General features: G+C 42.4%; 1 protein-coding gene and 1 long non-coding RNA gene across 4 annotated transcripts in view; one reads left to right on the forward strand and one right to left on the reverse strand.

Moving 5' to 3' along the window:
* The window catches only part of LOC310839303, a 127,794-nt gene that overhangs the window by 44,329 nt on the left and 67,315 nt on the right, over positions 1 to 16,150 (reverse strand). The gene's annotated exons all lie outside the window — the stretch shown is intronic.
* MAP2K6 (mitogen-activated protein kinase kinase 6) overlaps positions 1 to 16,150 on the forward strand; it is a 76,412-nt gene that overhangs the window by 19,646 nt on the left and 40,616 nt on the right. Inside the window, exon 1 of one of the 3 annotated variants that reach the window (XM_083727722.1) lies at positions 14,659 to 14,758. The exons of the other annotated variants lie outside the window; for them this stretch is intronic. Within the exon in view, the coding sequence (XP_083583848.1) occupies positions 14,674 to 14,758 (85 nt within the window). The 5' untranslated portion in view covers positions 14,659 to 14,673. Of the gene's footprint in view, positions 1 to 14,658; positions 14,759 to 16,150 lie in introns of those variants that run through there. 3 annotated transcript variants of the gene reach the window in all.

Raw genomic sequence — 16,150 nt, forward strand, 5'->3', positions numbered from 1 at the left:
GTTTGTTGTGGGGGAGGAAGGGAAAGGAGAATGTTAGCCGCTTTGAGACTCCTTCGGGTAGCGATAAAGCGGGATATCAAATCCAAACTCTTTTCTTCTTCTTCTTCTTCTTCTTCTTCTTCTTCTTCTTCTTCTTCTTCTTCTTCTTCTATACCATTGCAGTGAGATACAGTACCTACATTTTGTGCCATATGACTACAGTATAGTATAAAATGAAAACTACCCATAATGAAGTTCTGTCAAGATTTTCCTCTAGAAAACTAAGCATTGAGGGCCAAGCTGCACATTATATTGGATGTTTAGCTATGTCTTTGTATTCATTCTTCTTTAATGATAGGTGGGGAGTGTTGTTACTGGGAAGGGAAGTTTATCATCCTCCCACAAAAAACCCACCCTATTGTGGCTATAAGCCTTTGAAAAAAGTTCCCATTAGCACCATTAGAAACCTTTCTCCTAAGGCTCATAGCTGCACAAGGAGTTTTGTTCCGATTGCAGCCAGGGTGGGAAAAGATAAGCCTCTTTCTCCCCCTTTTGAACTGCATTTCCCCTAACACATTGCCTCCCGGCAGCACCTCTAGTTAAAAAGGCTGTGGGCTAGGGGGACATTACATAGGTACATACCAAGCAGTTCAGTGTAATGTGACACTTGTCCCTGACACTCTGTGATCCATCAGAGTTTCCTGATACAGTGGTACCTTGGTTCTCAAACTTAATCCGTTCCAGATTAAGTCCATTCCAAAACCAAGGCCCGCTTTCCCATAGAAGGTAATGCAAAATGGATTAATCCGTTCCAGACTTTTAAAAACAATCCCTAAAACAGCAATTTAACATGAATTTTACTATCTAACGAGACCATTGATCCATAAAATGAAAGCAATAAACAATGTAGTGCAGTCACACAATCAGTCAATCCGTAGCTGAACTGGGTTCCACACAGTCACAAAAACAAAACAAAAAAGCCGCAAAAAGAAAAATGCAAAAGAAATAGCAAAACCAGACCTCAGCGTAGCACTCAAAACACAAGTGTGTCACTCAAAACGGAAGTGTGGCACTCAAATCGGAAGCGTAACACTCAAAATGGAGTATGTTCGGCTTCCAAAAAAAGTTCACAAACCGGAACACTTAGTTTGCAGTGTTTGGGTTCCAAGTTGTTTGAGTACCAAGCTGTTTGAGAACCAAGGTACGACTGTACCTCATTGACCCTAGAGCTTTATGAACAAGAGAGGAAATATGGGAATAAATGTCAACAGCTACTAGTTGTAGGTGGTATAAATTCTTCTCCCCTCTTGAAACTGGGTGTTTAAATATGAAACACAGAAACCAGGTCTTGCAAATGGGGACTACATTTTTTTCTGATATCTCAGTATTGAAGGGAGGGGTGTGTTAAAAACAAAGAGTGTCAAGTAGGTGACTTAAAGACTTCGCTTAACTCAGCCTGTCAAGTTTTTCCAACTACAGTTCCCGTTTTCTTTTGTGTGGTTTATTATGTTTCACAGTACTAATTATTGGAAAATAGGTATGTCCACATGCGCACAACAGTGATAATTCTCCCCATTTTATTTGGTTTTAGAATCAACAATGCTTTAAGTTACTGTGGTCTTTTAAAAGGTTCAAAAGGCAATGTGCAAAGGGGAAACATTGCCCTTGGAATCCAGGGAGAGAGCTGAGAGAGCTGGTCACAAGGCTGAGAAAGTTAAGCATCTATAATAAGTAAATGAAAGATAAGCTATGGAAAAATTGATCTGTTTTTAACTTTTTTATTTTTCAGTTTTTTGTATTTTTTTGTTTTATTATTTTCTTTGTTTTTTTCTTATGTTTGTAATTTTTTGAAATGTTAATAAATATTATTATAAAAAAAGAGAAAATTAAGCATCTGCTAAACAAAAAGGATCCCCAGTGAAACTGAAAGGACTCCGAGCCTCTCACAATCCAGTTTTTCCCCCTTCTTTTTACAGCTTGAAATTCCTGTGGTTTTCCGTGTTTGAGATAAGCAGCAATGGGGAAAACACTATTTTTGGGATGAAAAGGCAGTGTAGCCGCTGAACTTTGGGTAGAAAGGAACTGCAAGTGTGATTTATGCAGTGCTCCCCCAGTTGCCCATGTCTCTTGGATTTTTATTGGTATTGGTTTAAGAGATAACTTATAACAGAGGTTACGAGGGCTTGTGAATTTTGTTGTCAAGCCTAGTGCTGTGTTGATTCTCTCCTGAGCTGAAAAAGAGATTTATCTTCGCTGTGTCCGTGTGTCCGGGGTGGGCGTGGTTGGCCTATGAATGAACTTGGTACCCCAATATTAAGTGACCGACTAGGCTTCATTTGAATGGCTTTGTCTGCGTCAACATCGTTTTCCAGCATTCACCCACTCCTGTGAGGTGATCAGCAGTTGCTCCACAGTGAAGGCTGCAAGATTCATCTTCTGCAAAATGTCACTGCCTGGCATCTGCGAACACCAGCTCATTCCTGGCGCAACGTGACTCGGAGTGATAGTCCCTCCAGTCACCATTCCACGTACGAGCTGTCTGTCTGTCTCCAGTCCTCTCCCTCGCCGTTGTGTTGTTTTCCCATTTATTCCTTTATTGCCCTGTGACTGACAGGACCAGGCTTGTTCTGTGCCTATTCAGTTAACTTTTCCTAGAACGGGAGACACTTTTTATCAGAACAATCAGTCTTGTTCTTTCACTCGCACAAGGCTGGAGCTTTGCAGCAGTTTTAAAATATTTGGATATGAAGATGTTTTCTTTTCTCTTTGTCATTTTTTGACGTTTTCAGCGTTGTCAAGACGCAATTCACTGCACCGGAGTGGGAGATGCTATCATCTAGCCTCCAAGAAACATTGGCTAATCAATGAATCTTTGGCTTGGTGCAAGGTTGAACATTATCTCCGACTCACATTTTAATCTAAGCCACTCAGATTAAAACTCTTCTTTCCCTTTTCATGTACTGTTGCAATGGGGAAACCCATGACTACAAAGCCCATCATCCCTAGTCATTGACAGTGCTGCCTGGTACTGATGGGAGCTGGAGCCCAACAACATCTAAAGAGCCAGTTTCCCTGTCCTTGACTTATTCAATGGCAGCTGCTGTGGTAGTGATGTTACCAGAGGGAGGGAGAGAGGGAGGTCTTGCTCTTCAGAGGAATCCTGGTACCAGTGGTGGTGCAGCATTCCAGGAGCCTGCGAAGAACGATGGAGATAGAGACATTCTTCTGCTGCAACCTCAGAGTGAATTATGAGCAAGTTTGGAGCTCTGGGGGAAGGTGGGGAAGTTTCGGTCGCATTCCAAGTCCAGCTTGGAGGAATTTATCCATCACCAACCTGTTGTCAACAAAGCTCTAAAATCCACTCTTTATTTTGGAAATTTGTTCATCTATTTGACCGTTGTCCGTACATTTGTACACTTCTTAGAGGATTGTAACCCAGTTTTGCACTATGGTTCCTGAAAAAAAGAAACACGTATTTGTCTACATTTTGGACCTTTATAAAATTGGACACCGTTTGGAACCAAGGTGAGGGACAGAACCTATCAAAACTGCTCTGTTTTTGTGTTTATCCAGTAAGAAAATGGTATATAATTAGATACCGCGGGGGTGGGGGGTGGGGGGAGGGAAGTTGCAGAAAACATAGCTGGAATTCGTTTATTTTCTGTTGTCGAAACATTGTAAAAGGCAAAACAAAAAATAAAATAAAATAAAATAAAAAACAACTGCTCTGATTTCTCAGAAATTCCATTCAACATCAGGCCATTCCTGCTGGTGGAAAATATATGCAACCTAACATTTATTGGCAGTTTTAAACAACTAGCTAAATATAAAAGCAAATACAAATAATGTTAGCATTCAGTTACAAGATATTTGAGGTAGTTGTCTCCTCTTCTATACTCCAAAGTTCCTCAAAATCTTGTTCTGGTCTTTTTATAATGACAAGTGTTTTTTCCCCCCAGAGGTCAGAAAAATGTGAGTTCTTTTGCAAGTGTGAACAAGAGCAATCCGGTGAATCCTTTTCGAATCCCAGAATATAAATAAATTGCAGAATTAAGCCTGCCATGGAATGCAACAGTAAAACACAACAAAAGCCAATAACACGCACCCTCTCATTTTTTCATTTCCTCATTCCCTCTTAACAACAGACGTGGTCCAGTGCTGAAACAGACCCATTTTCAAACAAATCAGTGGGGCTCTGCATGCTGCGGTGGGGTGGAAATCCCTAGTGTAAAGTATTTCCTTATTTCGAATGATGTTAATAGATAGCAGTATATAAATCAGTATCAACAAAAACATCATTCTAGAGGGTACTACATAGTACCCTCCAAATGTTCATATACAGGGAACACCAGCTGTCCGATCACCAGCAAGCGATGTGTTAAACGCAAGACTGATGTAACAGCTCTAAGAGAGGCTTGATTGATTTAGGAAATAAAAGTGGAGTTAGCAGGATACGAGGGCCTGTTGAAAGGGGAAGAAAACAAGTGCCAGGATTTGCGCTAGATGGGATGATGGCCATTCTCTTCTGAGACTGAATGATTAATAGAAAACTGAGTCATCTTTGCAGGATTTCCTGGCTTGTAATAGAGGGGGTGGGATTATTATGCATAGCCAACTCTTGTTTGCGGGTTTTTGAAAAGACAATTGGCTGTTTGGAGGCCACATTATAACATGTGTTGCAGTGAGATTATCTGTATGTCAGGAAGTAGTAATTGTGGTTCATGGTCCTTGTGGGGAGGGGTACATTGACCAGCACTTGTTGACATATGCATACTTTGACATCTGTAAATTTTCCAGTGCATTCTTTGTCACTAGACTTTGGACACTGGGCTTTACGCATGCCAGATTACTGTGCAATAAATAACAAAAATGGCAAGTGTGTGTGTGTGTTCTGACCATAGAAGCTGCTGAAAGCACAAAGATATCAAAAGATGCAGAGTGAAATCAAACAATACTACAGTGGTACCTCGGGTTACAGACTCTTCAGGTTACAGACTCCGCTAACCCAGAAATAGTACCTCGGGTTAAGAACTTTGCTTCAGGATGAGAACAGAAATCGCCCAGAGGCCCCATTAGCTAAAGTGGTACCTCAGGTTAAGAACAGTTTCAGGTTAAGAACGGACCTCCAGAACGAATTAAGTTCTTAACCCGAGGTACCACTGTACTCCTAACTACTAAAAAACCTGGAAAACTCTCTAGCTAGATACCTATCTTAACTGTATTACATCACTTTACAGAATAGCAGCACTTGGGTTTCCAGATATATACATAATAATACACAGCTATTACTCTATTTTTCTTTGCTCACCCTCACTAATCTCAAGGGATAGGACTTTTAAATGAAGTGTGTTGTCTGATAAAGCAATTTAATTTTAAGTTTAAAATTTTCCAGGTGGTTGGTTTTGTTTTTTAAAATCACCATTGCAGAGCTTCCTGTTTAGTTAATCTTATTTTTCCTAAGCACAGCCAAGCCTTTACAGCTGTCAGTTGTGAGACTATGCTATCAGCCGTGATGGATGGCCAATATCACCAGGGGTCTCTGTCTCAGCATAAATGGCTTAGTGAAATTACTGAGAGTTGGTCTTCCATACTACATGTTTTTTGTCCTTCATACTTAGAAGCCTTTTTAAAATTTCTAGATACTATTTTATTGTGATAGCACACCTTTACCGGGCTTAATTTTGATGGTAGTCTGATTTTGTTTTGTTTGACTTGTAGGGTTTCACTTTTTTACATGGGTTGCCACAAGGATCTTTGCAAAGGGGATTTGAAAAATTGACCTCATGCCATGATTTGATGAAGAATTCATTAGCTGTTTTTTTTTTTTATTATTTTAATCCTTTGTTTTTCTGCTTTTTAAAAAATCCTTCATTCTGGTTTTTACATACTATGTTTTGTATGGTATTGTGAATACTGACAATACCATACAAAACATAGTATATAAAAACCAGAATGAAGGTTTTAAAAAAAGCAGAAAAACGAAGGATTAAAATAAAAAAAATAAAAAGTTGGAAGGGACCCTGAGAAACATCTAGTCTAACCTTCTGAAATGCAGGAATATGCAGATGTCCCATACAGGGATCAAGCTTGCAACCTTGGTGTTATCAGTACCCAATCTAACCAACTGAGTTATCCAAGTACATCATTTGTACTTGAAAACGTGCTATGTTGCACAGTATATCTTTGAGCTTGTTTCAAATTTTGCAAAAGCCATATGCAATGAATAAATGAATCTTTATTTGCGTCAGCCATCGTTCGTAGCAATAAAACAATACGATATTCAAAGAATAGAAATAAAAAGTCAATTATATAAAATAGATTTTAGAGTTTTGAATCAATAGTCAAAGAGTGCATCTTATTCTGATTGCCTTAGCTAAAAACTTTGCAACCTTTGCTGTCACCTGCTCATCTTGATCTGCCAAGAGAAAGGACACTGTGGTAGTGGTTGGGTGACCTGGAATGGACAGTAAAAGAGGGGTGATAATCTCATTACTCAGGTCTTTATAAAGAGTGCAAGCCAGCAGGGTATGCACCACTGATTCGGTACTGCCATCTCCACAGTGACATAAGTGTTTTTCGTATGGAATCTGTTGGAATCGTCCCTCAAGTACAGCTGAGGGCAATACATTCAATCTTGTGAGAGTAAAAGCATGTCTGTATTTTAGAATTGGTAGGTTACGCAGATAGGGTTCCAGAGTCGAAATGGGAAGGTAGAAAATAGTCATACCATGGGCAAAATTTCCTTATTGTGGCCAAGTTGTTCTGATGCTTGATATCATTCAGGCGCTGACCGTATGCAATGAAAGCTTGTCCCAGCCTGAACCCCCCCCCCCAGTGTTCTAAGGTTGCTGCTGGCATTACTGGGTGAAGACCCCTTTATGCCAGGGTTTGCTAACATTTTTCGTGCTGCATTGACTCATGTTCAGCCCTTCAAGGGCTGCGTGTAAAGATGAGCATGGCCAATTTTGATTTTTTTTAAATTTATTTTTATTAGGGATAATTTTGAGGGAGCCCTGGGCAGTCAGAAAAATCACAGCAAAGGACACATGAAAATGTTCAGTAATAACTAAGTGAAAATATTAAAGTGGAAAAATTTTGGGAAGCCACGAAACAAATATTCTACTTTGTGTTACCCACCCCACCCCCACCCCAGCCAGAGGACATTCTGATTGTAAGTGCAGAGTGCAAATTTATCAAATAAATACTTTTAAAAAACAGTTTACACGGACAGAGATTTGGGTAGTTGAACTCCGTATATATATATTCTTGAGTGGGTTAATTGCAATTTTTCATATAAATCGGCTGCTTGAAATCTCGCCAAAATGATTTGCAAGCCAGCCCCCAAGTAGATTCTTCTTCTGCAAGTGCTAGAAAGAATCGGACTTTCCTCACACGAGGGGTAATGTTTTGAGACGCAAGTAACCATGCCGTGCTCTGAACTGAGACTGTACAAACATCCCTGCAATTTTCACAGTTCATCCAGTGCACTTCAACCCTCACTAGCAACAACCTTGTTATTTTAGTTTTGCCTCCCCTCCCTCCAAATTGCACTTTGTAGAATATAATCCTCACTGTATGCTATGAACTGTGGAATGTTGTCACGGCACAAACCTTGCAGGTGGCCTGTTTGCACTGATAAAACTGGTATCAGTTGCTTTGGAGATGGTAGCAAACTTACTGAAATGCTTTACGATGTAATTTCCCCCCCACTCTATATCCCCACTTCTTCTGGCTTGGGTATGCATTGGGTTAGATTTTTTTTCAGTAGCTGCCTGGTAGTAAGCTATGTACTGTGTTACTTCTGTTTTGCCACTTAAGGCAAAGAACATGAAAGGAACAAATGCAGTTTGCCCAGATGATGTACTCTGGCACTTGTGTTTCCTGAGGAGAGGCAAAGATAGATTTGACTGTCTGGACTGGAGTTAAAGGGAAACATAAAAAAAATAAAAAATACGCCACCCAGTTTTCTTCTACACTCCTGGTGTGCACTGAATGTTAAAACGTTTCCCTAAAAACCAAGGCCCAAATACTCAACATTTGTGCAGAGATTCAGGGCAACTGTTCTTAAAGTTCATGCGCTGCAGCCCTTTTGGATTATGTCAATCTGTTTAGGTCAGGGGTCAGCAAACTTTTCCAGCAGGGGGCCAGTCCACTGTTGCTCAGACCTTGTGGGGGGCCAGACTATCTAATCTATCTATCTATCTATCTATCTCTATCTATCTATCTATCTATCTATCTATCTATCTATCTATCTATCTATCTATCATCTATCTATCTCTATCTATCTATCTATCTATCTATCTATCTATCTATCTATCTATCTATCATCTATCTATCTATCTATCTATCTATCTATCTATCTATCTATCATCTATCTATCTATCTATCTATCATCTATCTATCTATCTATCATCTATCTATCTATCTATCTATCTATCTATCTATCTATCTATCATCTATCTATCTATCTATCTATCTATCTATCTATCTATCTATCATCTATCATCTATCTATCTGTTTTGGAAGGGGGGGGATGAATGAATTCCTATGCCCCACAAATAACCCAGAGATGCATTTTAAATAAAAGGGCACATTCTGCTCATGTAAAAACATGCTGATTCCCGGACCATCCGCGGGCCGGATTTAGAAGATGATTGGGCTGCATCCGGCCGCTGGGCCTTAGTTTGTCTACCCATGATTTAGGTGGGGGAGGTTTGCATGTGCAAATGCTACTACAGTCATAACTCGGAAGCCGAACGCCTTGCGAGACGCATGTTTTGGCTCCCGAACGCCGCAAACCCGGAAGTGAGTGTTCCGGTTTGCGAATGTTCTTTGGAACCCGAATGTCCAATGTGTCTTCTAATTGGCTGCAGCCAATTGGAAGCCATGCCTTGGTTTCTGAACGTTTTAGAAGTCGAACGGATTCTGGAACGGATTCCGTTCGACTTCCGAGGTACTACTGTACTCCATATCAGAAGTCTGATTTGTAGAAAGCTAATGGATCATATTGAACTGCTTCTCCCCCACCGCCTTCTGAATCTGCAGCAGGGCCGTCTTACCCATAGGCGCTAGCGGTGTGGGGCACCCGGGCACCAGGCTCTCAGGGGTGCCAGGTCAAAAGTCTGGGGCCCGAGAGTTGAGTCTGGGGAAAAGCCTGTCCACTGGATGGAGCGCCATGGCAGACTCTTCTATTGTGGGCGGCTTTGCGCTGCGAGTTCGGGGGTGACCGAGCCAGTAAGACACTGAGGCGGCTAGCTGGCTCCGCCCTCTTGCACGCCTGGGACTGGGCAACCTGGGGGAGGGGGGCACCAGGTGGATCTTTGCACCATATGCCTAAGACAGCCCTGATCTCCAGTTACAGGTAGTGAAGCTGGGGAATGTTTCTGCCTTAGTGAGTGGCTAACAGTTAGTGGACAGTATTGAAGCTAAAGTGGCTTGTTTGAAGGCAGCCCTTTATAGATCCCAGGAATCAGGACATGGTCGCTCTTGAAACTAGTGTATTCCACCCAGTGGGCTTGTCATAACAAAGGAGGCCATTATGAATGAATGTAGCATTAGTCAGTTTCGCTATAACAGCAGCAGTAGCAGCAGTCTCTAGGAGCGCCAATACCACCCAGTGTGGGGTGTGAAGTTCATGATGTATTGAAAACAGGCTGCACTTTTTCAGCTTCTGAGGCTTACTGTAAACAACTGGGATTAGGGAAAGTGATCCTAGAAGCTGCAAGCTGAAACTCTTGGCAGTGTTCTTGCTTGGAATTATTGGCGTCTATCAGCGTTTAAAAGACTTCCATTCTGCCTTTCCTAGATATGCTGAGACCCAGTACACGCTCCTCCTATCGTGCAAGCAAGTGAACAAGCCCAGGAGCCTTGGTTAACCAGAGCTTCCAGTTAACATCAAAACCAGGAGCTATGATTAATGACTTCTAAATTAGCCAGGATCTGGAAGCCAGCGCTAAACCATGGCTTCTTTCTGGTTTCTTCAGAAGCTGTTAACCATTTGTGATGATACCCTTGTTTAGAAGCTACCTTTTAGGGCAAAGCCTTCACAAAGCATCTTACCTAATCATGAAATGAAATACAATTTGAAACAACGAAGAATACGCATGATAAAATGTTTTTAAATGTGTGGATCAGTTAGTTAAACAAAAATGAATAGGATTTTGGAACCAGATCCATCACAAAGCCTGTGTCATAAAGAAACCTCATTTAAAAAATACAGTATGATAGATAGATAGGAGAGAGAGAAAGAAGGAGGAAAAAGGAAGAGAAATGAGATATGTTGGAGCTCCACAGAGCTTGAAATGAATTGGATTTCCATAACCTGGAGACGTCTCCAAATAGACATAACCAGTTAAGGTGCCATCACTATGCCATGAATTGGATTTTCTTTACATTGAACCATGTTTGTTAGTTCACCTGGTTCAGAAGAAATCATTTTGAAGTGTGCACAGTCTGCTTAAATATTCACTATCTTTAATAATATGTGCCATAGTACACAGACTTTGGCTTTCTCACTTCTCAGTCCTGTCTCTATACCATTTATGAAGACAGAGACCCAATAGAGATCATTCAAGTCCATGTCTTCTTGATCCCTATTTGCATGTTTTTGACAAAGATGGGCTGGGCTGCCCATCAGCCAGCATGGTATTAAGTGACCAAACTTCGAAGGAAGGAATAAGGAATGCACTTAGAGTGCATTTCTGAATTCTGTCCTTCCTTTTGCAGGTCTGGTTTGAAACCATGTCCACAAGAAGGACAATTTTTGAATGCAAGTTGGTCTGCAAAGGAAGATTCCTGCGGAAAGTGGGTCCTGTTTTCTGCAGGGACCAGTGACACGTGGGAGCTCAAAATTGAGAACTCTCATAAGCAGCCAATTCCAGCAAGGCTTACATTTGACGCCTGTCAGTTGAGAAGTACACACTGCAAGCCCAACTGCCAGAAGGGATTGGTGCCACTTGAGAGTTTCTGAGTGGACCCCAACACAGTGAGGCTTGCTATTAAAAGGCACTGAATACAACCCCTGCTTGCCAAGGAACTATTGAGAGTGCACTTTGAGACTCCTGATTGTTCCTTCGCAGCCAAGTCTTTACCGCATTACATCAGGTGTGGGATGCAGAAAACAGCCTCACAGGCCAAATTAGGATCCCTTGCCGAGCCAAATTTGGCCCATGCGCTGGAGGTTCCCTGTTCTTGCTCTAAAATGAATGCGGTTGCAGAATGACCAATATATTGGTAAACCCAAGGATTCACAAACACAGCAGTTGCCAAATAGCCCCCTAATCTTCTTTCTTGATACCTAAGCAAATAAGACCATCATTATAGATCATTATCTAGGACTGTTAGTTAATGATTCTAGCACAGCCAAGTTAATAGCTGCCTTGCCTGTGCTGGAATCATTAAGTAACAGCCCTGGAAAATGATCCGTAATGATGGTCTTATTTTGAAGATAACTTTCCTGCCCCCCCTTTTTATATAACAAGAATACAAAGCTGAAAATGAATGAACTGCAACTAAAATATTACGTTCATTTTCCACATGGTCTAGTCCTTCCCCTGCCCACCCTCAATATCCTTAAGAGGGTCTCTTCTCCAGTCTTCAGAGAGTAGCTGGAAGTGGGGAGGCAGAAAAAGGTCCTCCTTTCCTTCCACTCCACAGTTTTAATCTAAAATCTTAAGCACTGTACTGTGCCCAGAGCTCAGAAACTGCTTGCACGAATGAAGTTCCCTCTCACAAAATGCGCCTAGAACAATGGGTGTTTCAAATACTGCTTTACGTGCTTGCCAGAAAGATTACTTTGATTTTAAATTGGGGCGAGCATTCGGGAAAATGACTTTGACAGTCCCACCCACAATTGAACCCATTCCCCCACTTTTTGTGTGTGACTCTGCACGATTTTACTCACTATTTCCAAAATGTAACCCCTGCGAAAGTTGAGAGCTGCCTGCAAACTGCATTCACTTAAGACATACAAGCAACAAAAACCAATCACAGCTGAAAGACTAAATCCCTTTCCTTCTAGTACCGTCCCACAAACAAAATTTTAAAAACTGCTAATATTGACCCAAGTTTTCTGTCTTTTGAACTGCCTACCAGGGCAGCCTTTGGGCTGCTCTGTATGTTATCTGTTGCCCGGAAAGGAAACCGCAGTCATATTTTGACGCAAATATGTTTAGTATCCCAGATAGGTGGGTTGGGCAGCTGATGTGAGCAATGGGAAATAATGGAAATCAGTGTCTGTAGGAAAGGATAATGCAGGAAGCAGGCCTCATTATTCCTCCATCGAACCTTTCACACCCGTGGATGGCGGGAATCTTTCCTACCTGGTGGTTGTTGTTGTTTTTTAATAGTCTCCAAGATGAATGGAAGCATGGCCTAGCTGCAGTCAGCTTGAATACAGGGCTCAGGAATGTCTGTTTCTGCTTTGTGGTTGCTACGTCCGTGTTTGTCTCATTGCCCTGTCATTAGCATTTCGTAGATGACACCATTAGCAGATCAAGCAGGATTTCATGTGTGTTAGGCTGGGAGGGTGGAAAAGGGTTGGTTGGTTGTTGTAATGCTGTGATGTTGTAACGAAAGAGGCGCTGAGCCAGTTTGAGATGGTTGTTAAGTGGAGGTCCTCAGGTTTGCTCAGAGGCAAGTACGCAGGTGTCAAGACAAGTTGCCAGATCAGGGGGATTTCTGTGAGATTGGAGGAGTATCAGTGCATCATATTAACATGCCAAAAACCTAGTAAAGTGAAAAGGCAGGCGTGTGTGCGTGCATGCACACACACACGCACACACACACACACACACACACACACTGTATTTCATAGTGCTGCCTTTTTCATTTTTTTAAGCAGGTAAAGAGAATCCATTCTGTACTTTGCAACTTCAAAAGGTGGAATTAAAGCATCAAGACAAAGGTGGAAAACCTGCCATGGCTATGTAATTGTGTTTGTGGGTGATATATGACATAGAAACCACAGTGCTAAGCGATATATACTGTAGTTTTCCGCCAATAAAACGCCCCCATGTATAAGATGCTCCCTATTTTGAGGGACTCCAATTTAAGAAAATGGGGGAAGATACTATCTGTGTATAAGACGAGCCCAGATTTTGAACATTATTTTAGAGTAAAAAAAATAGTTTTATAGATGGAAACATACGGTAAATTGCTGAAATTATCAATATACACAAAACAGGAAGGATGTCTTATTTCAAACAAATCCCTAACAAATATTGGTGCGAAATCTCCCCAGACGACCTGTTTCTTGGGTGGCTATTGATTTTCAGTATTGAACTTAATGGTACGCCTGCAGAAACAGTGGTTCATTAATTCAGTCTCTGTAGAAAAGTCATAAATATCAAGTATTCGTCGCACCTATAACTGAAATCTTAAATTAAGGATAGTTGAGATACATATACACTGATTGAGAGTACCGCTTGTGTGATAATTCATTGAGGATTTTTTTTAAAAAAATATTAAAAAGGGACAGTAGCAGAGGAACCCTCTCCGGCACCCAGGGCAGGGAGAATTGCCTGGTGGCGCATGCGCGACATCCTTACAGATTGCACACGTGTGGCATTCCGGACTGACTGCGCATATGCCGCATATGGACTGCATATGTGCGGCATCCCGTACAAAGTGTGTGTGTGTTGCATCCTGTATGGAGTGCGCACGTGCGGCAGCCTGTACGGTGGCCATGTGAGAGTGGCAGCCTGTGTGCGTGGCGTCCATACTGGCTGCGTGCACCCTCGGCCACTCTACAGCTGGGGGAAGGCAGGGGCCATCTTGTCACCCCCCCAGGGTGGCACCCGGGGCGGCTCGCCCCCTCTGCCCCCCACTTCGTACGCCCCTAGACAGTACCCTGTGCAACTCTGTGCATGCACTGGGAACTTGCGTCCTGGTTAGAAATGACTGAAGCCTGAAGAGGGTAGTGCAAACTCTTCAGGCCAGAGAGGTATCACAAGCTCCGATGGTGTTTGGATTTTTGAGAGGGCAGGGATGCCATAGGCTTGTTTTAGAGGGCCCATTGTGTCCCTGGTCAGAGATGTCCTCTGAGTCTTTGGCTTCTTCCCCTCAAGATGGGGAGCCTGATCCCTGGGTCATAACACTTTAGGCCACAAAATGTCTTGGGCCTGTCCTCACTGAACCATGACACAGACATTCTGAAGGGTTTTAACACTTGACCATCATCATTTTGTTTTGTTTCCTCACCAGGGGTAGGTTGCAGCAATTTAGAAACAAGATATTAAACACAATACACAGTTTAAAAGAAATTAACGTCACAAGGGGTACGGTGGGCCCTGAAACATATCAAATATCAAAGGAAACCCAAGACTTGATTTTATTCCCACCCTACCCCAAATCTCCTTATTGCAGCCATGCTGGGAATATACTTCCTTCTCCCCCCCCCCTTATTCCCATTGTTACAGTTGAATTTGACTTGGATTTTTTTTAAGGGGTTTGTTGTTCTCTGTGCTCCCTAGCAACCTGTAATTCCCAGCTACTTGGGCAAATGAAGGTATGTGTTTGCAGAGTGGCACCTTCATTTATTTTTATTTTTGCCAACCCAGACATGTTGCAATGACTGGAAGCTATTTAGACTGGAGGCTAAATATCAAGAGAGGCATTCTTTAACGAGGAGAGTTAATTGACGAATGTTGCAATCAACGCCTGAGGAGGTGGTATGGTGGTTTGTCCATCATTTTGATGTTGCTGAAAACAAACAGCCCTCTTTTAAGGCTTAGAACTGGAGAACCATGGTTTCCTGATTTTGTTCAAAATGAAACCGAATGTGTGTGGTAGTGGGATTGTTATTATTATTATTATTATTACTGTATTATTATTATTTATTGAATTTATATACTGCCCTATACCCGGAGGTCTCAGGGCAGTTCAAGGATGCATATAATGTGATTTGTATCTATTGTGCCAGCACACCAGTCTTTGACTTCTGGCTGTCAGAAAGGTGGGGTGAGAGGAAAGACACAAAACGGCCTCGCACATTTTCTCTACACTTGTTCCTGTATTTGACTTTTTTGGGGGGGTAGAGGGAAGGGGATCCTTCCACCTGACACCTGAAATTGAACAATCATAATAGCAATAGAAATGCCATTGAATTTCTTCCAATATCTTGTAGCGTCCCCACATTCCCCCAGCAACACAGCCGTGAGAGTATCCCCTTCATTCTCATTCTTGATGCAGCACATCATGCGGTTCCACAAGACTCCTGCTGTGTGCAATATAGTGCATATTTATTCATTTTGAAGATGTGTGTTCTGCTTTCTGCCTAAAGCTCTCAAAGCAGCTGACAATGCCTGTGTAAAACACAACAGATGCACCAGAGCCACAAACACCAAAGCACTACCACCAAAATAACCAGGAACACTTACTTCTCACATGCGGGGGGTCAAGGAAGTGACAGTCTGACTGGAGAATGTCCTGATATTGTCATATCCTGCCTCCCTTCCTCTCTCCTTCCCTTCCCAGAGGGCAGATTGTCTTTGTGGGGATTGTGGAGGGGACAGTCCGAGTCTTCAAATATCTTGCCTTCTGTATGGATTTGTCTCATAGTGCAGAGTGCAGTTTTGCCATTTGTAGTCCACCTGCTTTCTGCTCTTGACACATCTGGCTGCATGGCTTTCGCCCCTGAGTCTACATGCCTCCCCGGGAGTGTCCCTATTGTTGGCTATGAAAAGGTCAAAAAATATGGATTCGCATCTGTACTCCTGACCTGAGGCTTTGTTCTCTAACTACTTCCTCCCCTGAAGAACTGGAACTTGATGCTACAATAGATCTGCATATTACACCTTCTGCAGGGGGGCCAACTTGAATAAAATATTGGAGTGGGGGGGGTAAGCCCTTCTGCGTGCAATTGATCACGTGGCATGGCCCAGATAACCCATTTGAATGGGAATTCCCCTCAACTTGAGGGAGGTCCCCCTCAAATATTTTATGGGGGGGGGGGAAGGGACCTCAGCCCCTAGGAGCCCTAAATGGCCTTGGCCCAGTATACTGGAAGGAGCTTCTCCACCTCAGCCCGGACACTGAGGGTCTTCTGGCGGTTCCCTCGCTGCGAGAAGTCAATTTACAGGGAACCAGGCAGAGGGCCTTCTCGGTAGTGGCACCCACCCTGTGGAACGCCCTTCCATCAGATGTTAAGGAGGTTAGTAACTATACAACCTTT

The sequence above is a fragment of the Podarcis gaigeae genome (genome assembly GCF_964106915.1).
Source record: "Podarcis gaigeae genome assembly, chromosome: 2".
Classification (NCBI taxonomy): Eukaryota; Metazoa; Chordata; class Lepidosauria; order Squamata; family Lacertidae; genus Podarcis; species Podarcis gaigeae.